Source organism: Alligator sinensis, unplaced genomic scaffold, assembly GCF_000455745.1.
Source record: "Alligator sinensis unplaced genomic scaffold, ASM45574v1 scaffold74_2, whole genome shotgun sequence".
NCBI lineage: Eukaryota > Metazoa > Chordata > Crocodylia > Alligatoridae > Alligator > Alligator sinensis.
In genome coordinates, this window is record NW_005841931.1 from 1494210 (window position 1) to 1505376 (window position 11167).

At 44.5% G+C, this 11167-nt stretch overlaps 1 protein-coding gene across 3 annotated transcripts in view; it reads left to right on the top strand.

Annotated features, from left to right (window-relative positions):
• Positions 1–11167, top strand: part of LOC102382717 (poly [ADP-ribose] polymerase 12-like) — a 33852-nt gene that overhangs the window by 954 nt on the left and 21731 nt on the right. For all 3 annotated transcript variants that reach the window (XM_025198931.1, XM_025198930.1, XM_025198929.1), the window contains exons 2-4: positions 5566–5701; positions 7630–7894; positions 10471–10572. In XM_025198931.1, coding sequence (XP_025054716.1) covers positions 5566–5701; positions 7630–7894; positions 10471–10572 — 503 coding nt within the window. The remainder of the gene's footprint in view (positions 1–5565; positions 5702–7629; positions 7895–10470; positions 10573–11167) is intronic.

An 11167-nucleotide genomic window follows, 5' to 3' on the forward strand; every position in this document is an offset into this window, starting at 1 on the left:
CCTGGGCACCCCCAGCCCCCGCATACCCCCAGGCACCCTGAGACCGTGGTGCCCCCAGCCAGGGGCATTTCCCCCCAGTGCCCCATCACGCTGTGGCCTAGGACCCCCCCCCACCTTCTGCTTTGCCCCATGCTGCTGGACATCCTGGGCTGGCCATGACCTGCCTCCCTAAGAAGCCTCCCTGACCCCTCTGCTCCCACCCCATGCCCCCCAGAGCGACTGTCCCTAGGCATGGGTGCTTCCCGCCCTCCTGCAAGGGCCCCAGGGGATAGCAGCCACAGAGCCGGGGCACCTTATCAAGCCCTGACTTTGTGGCTGGGTTCCTTTAGGAAATGGGCACCCCTTTGTGTGGGGAGATCCTTACTTTGAAGCCGATTTAAATTTATTGCGGGATTGGACAGTTAAACCTGTTGCGTGATTCGCCAGTGAATGTCACGATCATTACTTTGCACGAGGCCAACCTAAATTTAGCGTGTGATTTGCCAGTGAATGTCGTGACCGTTGCTTTTTAAGTGAGGCTGGTCTAAATTTATTGCGCAGTTCACCAGTCAAATTCATTGCGTGGTTCACCAGTCAAGTTTATTGCACGGTTCATCTGTGAACGTTGTGATCGGGACTTTACACACGGGGTTGGTCTAAATTTATTGTGTGATTCACCCGTTAAATTTACTGCACAGCTCTCTAGTAAACATTGTGATTATTACTTAGCTGGTTGGGCTGGTCTAAATTTTTTGCACAGTTCACCAGTAAATGGTGTGATCATTACTTTGCAGATGGGGCCAGCCTAAATTTATTGCGCACTTTGCTGACTAATGGTGTGATCATTAGTTTGCACCGGTCTGAATTTATTGTGCAATGCATCGGCTAAGTTTATTGCACTATTCGCCAGTGAATGGCATGATCATTACTTTGCACGGGTGGCCAGTCTAAATTTATTGCGTGATTTCCCAGTCAGTTGTCACATATGTAATGTGTTGCAGGGGACGTGGGTTGCTATTTGGTAGGTGAGCACGTTGCTCAGGGGTCAGTGGTTATTAGGGCCGTGTGAAATTTTGCCAGGTGTTTCGTTTTGAAGCTGTTTCAACAGGTTTTGAGCTTGAGACAGCGAAATCAAAACGAAACAAAAGGCTTCAAAACAACTTCAAAACGAAATGAGGGTACTTGAAGCTTGGCTTGCTTGCACCTGACAGAAACTAAGGAGAGGGAAAGGGAAGAGTGGGGGGAAGGACTGCTCTAATATTGACTGTGTAGCTGACAAGTGATTGTGATTCTTCCCTGAGGTCCCTTCCAGTTCCAGTGCTCTGGAGGGATGGAAAAACAGCACAAAAAGCATTGCTTGAACTGAGGTTTCTCTGTGCCTTCATGCTTACAAGTGACATGAGTTTTTCTCTGAACAGTTTGAGGTGCAGTTTCCCTCAAACTCCTGCACCTATCTCCTTGAAACTTGGCAGGCTTCATGGCCTCGTAAGGGGGCTGCCATCCATGCTCTTTTCATTTGAATCAGGAAAGAAATGACAAAGTTACAGGCATTTTTGTGATTCTCTATTATAGCCTATGTGCGAAATGTCAAAACAGCAAAACAGTTTTGATGAAACAAAATGGAACAGTGCTTCGAAACAGCGAAACAAAACAGTGTTCCTTCGAAACAGTGAAATGGAAGTTGAAACGAAGCGGTGCTGTTTCGCACAGCCCTATCGCTGTTTCCATCTAGTGCAATTCAGCTCTTCCATGAAAGGGATTCAGAAGGCATGTCATATGAGGAAGGCTACCTGGACATGTCTACAGTCTGTACCATAAAGTGGGGGGAGACCTTTAACAACCTAGGGCAGAGTTGGAGTAGAGAATAAGGTTCTTTACTTTCAGATGTGAGGGCTTCAGAAAGTTGGAGACCTGTCAGGTTGCCCACTTTTTACAGGTGGGATGGTTGCTGGGTGCAGCATGAGGGTAGTTGCAATTTTTCTCCTGTCCATCTTGTCATTTAAAGTGAACAACAGCTTTTATTGATGTTGATAGTATTATAGAGGCATCTGTTACACTAACCTTGGGCAGAGGAATTTGGAAAACGGGATGCTTGCTGGTTTTTGTCTTGGCTTCAACAGTTACAGCCCAACTTTTCACTGTATCTCCTACTCCCAGTTTTTGCTTTCAGGGCATTTCCTGGAGTGAAGGTTTCCTGTAGGGGCTCAGTGTAGTACTAGAACAGTTCTCAGCCTTTTTTGGACTCGCAGCACCCCTCAGGACAGCCTTTCTAATAGTTTCCTCCTGGAATAAGCACTGCTTTGTCCCCAGCTGGAAAAAAATGAAGTGTCTGCTTGATGTGATTTAAGCCATAGAGTGTGATATACTCAGAATTATGTATGTATGTAGGCCACATAGTCCTAAAGGTGCAGAGCAAGATAAAATAGCTCATATGCTTTGCAATGATTGTGTAAACCATAGAAGAGAGATAAATGCATTGCAATTGTGCAACTGCATTTATTGAGAGGAAGTGAACATGCTTAATTAAATTAATGTGTTGCACCATTTTTGAAGAGAGCTCTGTGTAATCAAAACTTATCAGATAAAAACATAAACATTTATTTTCAGTAGATCGCTAATACACTTCTGGATACTAAATAAATATTTCATAAAAAGCTTCACTTACAACAAAGTAGTTTGCTGGATTGGGTGACTCTTCATCAGATACCATTAGATCTAAGGAAGTAGAGTGATTCTAAAGAGGATCTAAGGAAGAAGGGCCCTTATAAAGAGGATGAAGATAGCCTGTTTGCTATCCCCACAGGGGACAGGACTAGGAGCAGTGGCCTCATGTGCACCAAAAGAAATTTAGGTTGGATATGAGGAACAACCTGCAGACTATGAGGGTGGCCGAACATTGGGAAAAGCTACCCAGAGAAGTTGTGGACTCTCCATCCCTGGAACGTCACATGAGCAGGTTGAACCAACCTTGGGCTGGGATGGTTTAGTCAGGGATGATCTTGCCTTGAGCAGGGGGCTAGACTAGATGACTTCATGAGGTGCCTTCCAGCTCTGCTTTCCTATGATTCTAAGCAAACTTAATTTTTTGCCTCAGCTCACCATTTCCTGCTTGATATCAGTTATTTCCCTTCCCAGTCCACCCTACTTTCTTTCTGAGCAGCTAGCAGACTGGTTTGAATTCTGACCACATTCACTGGTTTATTCACATGGTTTGATTTACACTGGTGGTTGTGGCTTTAGCAGATCACTTTCTGCCTGCTTCATGTGAATGTGCAATTTATAGACTAACTGTGAATGGTGGCCATAATATGGTGTGTGTTTTTCCTGTAATATATTTTTAAAGCAGTGGGAACAGGTGGTATATACAGACAATCTAACATTAGCATTTTTATGTAGAAGCTACAACAATGAATCCATAAATAAATAACCAGCAGCCAGGTTTATGTCCGATCATGCATTTTTAGTTAAGATGAAGGTGAAAGGTAGCCTACCAGAGGAAGGGGTGTAGTTGAGTAAAGGACCTAGAATGAAGTGTGGATGGATGATTGACTTTGAAAAATTATTTCCTTGTTTTTGGGGGTTAAGTTGTAAGTTGTTTTTTCCCCGCCCCCAAATACACGTGTACTCTTCCCTTCTTGCCCACTTTTGTTAGAGGTCTTATGTCTTGTTTGCCCCTTGCAGAAATGTTTTCCTCCAACCCTGTTACTCTGTTCAATGGATCAACAGTATCCAAACCACAGAGCTATTGGATCTGGCCTGCGGAGCTGGGGGGCTCCACTTGCACCAGTCAGGGGATGGAGAAGAGGTGGTGAGGGCAACAGTGGCAGGGCGGAAGCACTGGTTTGCCTTGGATGCAAGCTAAATTGATCTGGCCTGCCACTGCAAAACCTTGCTGACCCCTGCTCTGTCTTAATTTGTGCTCAGCCTAGGTCAGGGGGTGGCTACCTTTTCCTACAGTAGGCTGTCAGTCCTCTGCTGCATCCCAGCTCTGTGAAGGACTGTGATCTCACCCTCCTCATACAGCTTCTGAAAAATGTGTCACTGAAAACTGTGGTCAAAGACAATGCTGAGTGGTGAAGCCAGCAGCAAGCAAACAGTGAGCAGAGGCTGCAGTGGGGAGGGGGAGGGAAGAGCCCTTTGCTTTGAGCTGGAATCCTACAGAGCCCTCCGCAATATGCCTGCAGCATGGGGTTGGCCTCCAATGTGGAATGCGGGCTGGATTCACATTCATACTCTGTGGCTTAAATCATGTATCTAATCCAAGAGGGATCAGCATGCCATTAGTAAAACACAGACTGGATCATGAGCTGGATCCAGTCTGTGGATCTCTGCCTACATCATTCACTGTTCACCTATTAGTTGAGGAGAGGAAGGAACAAGGTAGCATTTCAGACAGATCAGTAGGGAGAGCAAGTTTTATATAAGTAAGGTGAGGAGCATGAGAATGCTGTGTGGACTGAGTTTGGGGAGAGAACACCAACTTTGTCATGTGCTCCTCTCCTTAAACTTGTCTCTTACGGACTGCAAATATGTGCATGTTGGGGAGTTTGTCTGACTGCACCCCGTTTACATAATGTCTTCTGGGTGAGAAAATTCTACGGAGTGGAGCAGAATACAATCTTAATATTTGTTTACTTCTGAATACTCAAAAGATATTTCTAATTCCTCATACTAACAACACAGTAAAGTGTGTGCATGTTTGCAGGATTCAACCTAGCGGGGAAAAAATGCTACTAGCACAGTAAAATTGTCTGAGGACTAGAGGCTTGGTTAAAGCGCAACAAAAACAACTTAAAATCTCCAGTGCAAACATGCCATAATTTAAAAGTAATCTTCAATTATGCAGTCACATTGGGCATCATCACATGTGCTCTGGAGTGGGGGGCGAGGGGTGGTGCTTTAATTAGAGCGGCTCTCGGGAGCATCTTGTGTATTCAGCGTCCTGCACTTCAATATGGTGGCCGGGGCAGTTTAATTAAAGCTCATTCAATGAGTTAAAGTGCCCCTGCCACCATTTTAAAGTGTGGGGAGGCTGAATACATGTGATGCCGAGGCTGCTTGTGTGCTAATTAGCATGCTCCAGCAGGCTCGATCAATCAAGTCTGCTGGGATGTGTTCTAAATCGAACATGTTGGAGCAGGCATCGGGCACATGCCGTTGTGCTCAAGACACGGATAATAGGCTGCAAACATGCAGAACCACCAGGATTGTTTATATGTATGAGGCACTCAGGAAATTCCATACAGAATTTGAATATTTCATACTGCTCAAGTTTAGGACTATAATGTCAATGGGTGATTTGGAAATGTAGACTGTTATTCTTGCTCCTTCTCTATTAAGTGAATATAATTACCAGGTGATCTGGTATTTATAAGCACTATTGTTGGCATTCTGTAATACTGCCAATGAGTTTTCAGTAATTATGGCAGTAAATTGGAAATGGTATGGTAATGATCCTCTGAGTAATTTTTCTCTGAGACTAGTTAGTTTTGTGTGCAGTATAAATTGTTCAATCTAACGTATCTCCTCTAGTGAAACTATGCTGATTCAGTTCACTTTCTTATGTCTGGCTTCTTAAACATGTAGGAAAGAATGCAAATTTATTCATAACCTACAATCGGAGCATAACTTACCTGTTCTGAAACACCATGGGCTTGAGTGCTTAAATGATGATGAACTGTGCCAACTTCTGCTTCAGAATGATCCTTCACTTTTACCTGAGGTAAGCACTACTGCAGAATTTGCTGCTTCCTTTACAGTGTGTGTCACAAAAGAAGTAGCATTGAATCATAAAGTTGGACTGGACCTCAGTGCTCATCTGATTTTAGCATTTGCTCTTTCCTAGAGCTGGCTAAATCCAGATATCGTACAGTTACATCCTGTGATGAGGAAAGTAATAAACAACTTGAGCCATGTATATTCTTGTATGGACTTATCTTCACCTACTCTGAATAATTTCAGTAAAGTCAATGAGATTACTCATGTTCATGAAGTTAAGCATGTGTAGGCATGTGTATGATCAGGGCCTTTGATTGTACATATCTCCTTTATAACTCTTGTTTTTGGATATCTTCATTGACCCAAGACCTCTACTATGTCAATTTCTTAAATCAGTGACGGATTGCAATTCAGATTACAATGCGCTGACAGAATTTGGGGACAATAAAGTTTGAAGTATTAGTACTGGGATTTAATTATTTGGTAGCTCTTCTAAGACCCAAATCCACTGAACATTAGAGGTGTGCGAAGCGGGTCCTATTCAATTTGGATTCGGCCCAAATTGGGGACAGTGATTCGATTAATTGATTCTGATCATTGTCCCTGATTCAATTCAGCCGAATCTGAAGATTCGATGCTGTTTCGGAGAATCGGTGATTTGGCCATAGACATAGCTTTAAATGTTTTTTCTACATATCTTGAGGTACCAGCGCGGCTTGTGAACGCTGCAATGCTGGGGCGCATGGAGCGTCCCACAGGATCGTGGGAATGCCCTCCATGTGCTCAGTGGCGAACCCGGAAGTGGACTGGAAGTACTTTTGGCCCGCTTCTGGGTCCGCCAGAGAGCACGACCCAGGAGGCACCAGTTGCTGAGCTGGTGGGTCATGAGGGGTCCCCCTGCGCACTCCCTGGTAGACCTGGAAGTGAACTGGAAGTGCTTCTGGTCCACTTCCGGGTCTGCTGCCAAGCGTGCTGTGGAGCCTCCTGCACTCCTGTGAGATGCTCCGTCCGCCCCAGCATCACAGCTGTCTGGTACCTTGAGGTATGTAGAAAAAATATTTAAAGTTGTGTCTATGTCTGAATCACCAAATCTTTCCAAATGTCTCCCAGTCAATTCAGAGGGTTCTGATTCAATTCAGAGAGATTCAAGGGTCCTTAGATTTGGTCACCCATTTGGCTTGAATCTCTGCCAAATCGAATTGGGGACCAAACTTCACACAGCCCTGTTGAACATGCAAATAATTTCTTGAAAACAACTAGTGCTACAGACAGACTGGTTTGACAGATCTTGAATGATCTTTAAATGTCTAATGTAAACACAGCAGCATTTGCATACCAGTATACAACACAACTTTTGTATTGCCTTTTAGAAAGCATTCTTTTCATATCCATAATATATGTCTATAGTAACCTCCATAGCATGAGCATGAAACCTCCATTTAGAAAAGATTTTTCAAAAGAAACTAATAGTCTTACTTTTTATGGTAGATTATCATCAATAAATGTTTAAAATAAAAAAACAAAAAAAAACAACCTTACCTTCTATTAATACTAAGTTGAGGAATCCCTGGCACTGAAATTAAGAAGCTAAAGAGTTAAGGTTCCCACAGCAACTTGAGTTCAACCACACTACATGCATGTGACTTGGAGTATAATCCTATTTGCCATCATAGAAGTGAACCACATATAGAAGTTTTAGACATAGTTACTTCTGATCTGTTCAAAGATCCATTTGGACATTAACAGGCATACAGAAAACTCCATAAAAACTATAAGCAAATATCCTATTACAGTATTAGAAAATCTAGATTTTAGAAATTAATGTGTGTTTTTATCAAAGGCAAATTGTTCTTTTATTTAAAAAGAAATGATCAAAATACACTACTTTTGCTGAAACTGATATCCCTTTTTTTCCCTCCCTCCCAACTCCAGATATGTCCGCATTATAACAGAGGTGATGGACCCCACGGGTCTTGTAACTTTAAGACAATCTGTATCAAACTTCACATTTGCCAGCACTATTTGCTGGGAGACTGCAGATTCGGCAGTAACTGCAAACGATTACATGACATTTTTAATCCAGAATGTTATGAAAAACTGGAGAAACGTGGAATGAGCTCAGACCTGATTAACAGACTGCCCTCCATCTTCAGGAACGTGTACGACATCAAAAATGGCAACTCCTCACCAACCAAAGGTAGAACACTTATATATTTTTTTTTTAAATGGAGTAAAGAGTCAACCTAGTGAGCACAGCATTAGCTCAGATCTCTGCTACTTAGAAGAAGGTAAATTTAAGATTTAGCTCTTTCTTTTGGCAGGGTCTTATTTCACCCAGGGGGTACAGCAGTGTGTGTGCGTATGCACACAGGCACACTATGAGACATATGTGTATATATGTATATATAGAAAGAGAGTCCATTCACAGTTGTTTGAAAGGCATTTTGAGGGTAAAGGCAATTAACATTATTCAAGATCCTTATTTAACCATGAGGCAGAAGAGTAAGATTTAGATAATAGATTCACTGTAGTTCTTTGGGCAAAGTGGAGGAAGGGGGTGAGACCAACATAAAGACAAGGAATGCTTTTCTTGGTGTGGTTTTGAATGTTCTGTTTCTCCATCTTTATCTAACCAGTATTCAGCATGAGAAGCAATGGAGAGCAGGGTAGTAGCTTTCAGTTTGTTTTCATTTTGTTTCCACTGAAGGTCTTTAAAATATTTTAAGTGTAATCAAAGAGCACATAGAAAACTAAAGTATATAGCTGTCCCTTTCCTCCTGTCCAGCTCTTTTATGTATTCTTTAAATGACAGGGGTTCCAAACTGTAGACTGGGGTGGGCAAAATACAGGCTGCCAAGGGATTTTATCCAGCCTGCAGAAGGTCCCTTGGTCCCACGTGGCCCTGGTGCGGGGGGCAGCCTGGACTATGGTGCATTCAGGCAGCCCTGTTGCCCCTGGGCACGCAGCAGGGCTGGGACGGTGCAGGAGAAGGACTGGCTTCCCAGCAGCCGTGGCTTCACTTGGCTCCTGGCTGCCACCCCTGCTGTCTGGGCACCCCAGCTCATCCATTCTGCACCCATTGCTGGGGATGGGACCCGTGTGGGCGGGGCCTGCAGCCAGGCCATGGGATGGGGCCACAGGTGGCCAGGGGCTGGGGCCAGGATTGTGTGTCATGGTGCTGTGGCCGTGTTGGGGCAGTGAGAACATGTGGTTGGGGCCTGTGGTAGAGCCAGTTCTGGGCTCAGGCCAGATGAGTGCCAGTTCTGTGGGCAGCTGTGTGCAGGGAGCAAATCACTGCTGTGCCCCGGGCCCTGGCTCCAGCCCCACGTTGTTCCTGCCTCAAGATCTTGGCCCTACCTGCCTGTCCTGCTCATAGAGGCAGCTCCCCATGTGCCCAGGGCAGAGCTGCAGTTTGCTCCCTGCACGCCTCTTCCCGCGGAACCAGCTCCTGTCTCGGGTGTGTATCATGGCTCTGCCCCAGGCCCTGCAGTCTTGGTCCTGCTTGCCCATCTCGCTCTTGGATGCCACTCCCTGCTTGCCCGCCCATGGCTGCCACCCAGCTGAGCATGAAGCAAAGCCACTTTTGGTGAACTGTTGCAGGTGGGGGGATGTGCTGACCCAGCCTGAGACAGCTCGCCAAAACTCCCTAAGTGGCTCTCGGGCTCAAATAATTTACCACCCCTGCTATAGACTCTGGGTTAACAGATTTCTAGGTGAATAGCTGTTTAGGATAACCACCTTGCTTTAAAGGAGGGGTGGCCAACCTGCAACATAGGCAAGGCAAATAGCACAGGCAGCCTCTGTGTGTGGCGTGTAGCAGGTTGGGGGTGGGTAGAGCAAGAAGCAGAAAGCAGAGCAGTAGATCAGGCAAGAAGCACAGGGTAGAAAGCAAAGTAGCAGGTTGGGCAGGGGAAGAGAACTGGAGTGGCACTTCAGTGTGGGGTTAATTTGTGACATGCTTCCCAAAACAAAATGGTTGGCCTCCACTGCTCTGGAGTGTCCAGAAACAACAAGGTTGTTGCTCTGCAGTAGCAATTTGAGTGATATCTGTTTCTCATGTTATTAAGCCAAGTCAGTCTGACTTGTGACTTCTAAGCTGATCCTAAGTGTTGTCCAGGGGGTGGAGGCAGGATTCCTAGGTTCCAACTCCTCCATTGACTTACTGTGTAAAGTGATTTACCCTGTCTGCCTTATTTTTAACTCTCGTTTTGATTCTTTAATTATTGCAGTACAGCTACAAATTGAATTCAAGAGACTACACAGGCACACAGAGGCCAAACTCACAAGATGATGAATAATGAAATTTGACCTCAGTTAGTGGGGTGTAAGAACAGTAACTGCTCCTGCTGCCTGTGGAGCTGCCACAGCTGGCTCAGCCCCTGCTGTCCCCATATGCAGCCTCTGGCTGTTGCACCTCTGGCTTCTTAGATAGTCTAAGATGCAGCTTAGGCCAAACTGGGACTCCAAAAAAGGTCAGGGACCTCTTTTAAACTGCCTAATTGCTTGGACAAGACAACAACGGCTATAGCTAGTTTATGCCACTTAAACTCCCATCTGAACTCTGTGTTATGACCTTGTTAGAGGATAACTGTTGTAATTGTGTCTTTGATTATGTGTACAAGGGCAGCTTATACCTTAGTGCTCAGAGCCCTTTAGTTACAGAGCCTTTCTTTGTTTGTCTTTTAACCATATTTGTGCTTTTTGGGAGCATTTGTCAAAACTGAACCTACAAAAGCTATTTATAAAAGAGCAACTCTGTTTTTCCTTTTGTAGTGAAAGGTGACAGTCTGAATGAGGTATCCACAATTCCAAATAATAATGAAAAATTGGAAGAGATCTGCTTATATCACATAAGGCGAAGTTGTAGTTTCCTAGGTAAGTCATGATGCTGGTAAGACTCATAGCTTTCATTTTTCCTTTTCTTAGTAAGGAGTGTAATAAAATAACAAATGTTCTTGGGAAAGTAGGTGGGGAACTTCTGGCTTACCTGGGATCCTGGTTCTCTCTGTTTAAAATAGCAAATTCTCTGATTTAAACCCCCCCCAAATCTGTGTTTTTCTGCAATTAAAATGAAATGCCACTAATATATATATTTACAATTTTAAAGCAATTTGGAAACCTAAAGTGTACCTATAATAAAATAATATAGTAATTTATAATAAAATAAATTATAAATACCTATAAATTTTGGCATGTGATTTTGGGTTTTTTATCATGGAAAATAAGAGCTCCCCCTGCCCCCTTCGCTCACCAGGACATGGGTCTAGCTACGGCTGTACCCCCCTTACTGCTTTATGGTGCTGAGCAGCCCTGATATGCTGGTACCCTGCCAATGCCATTGCCCCTCACTCCCCAACCACAGCCCCCTTCCGCCCTCCCCCAGCCCTGGTGGAGGCCTCCAGCTGGCGGGGCTATTGAGTCAGGGACCCACATCCTGAGCCCCGGCTATTGTCTACAGGATGGAGGCGGT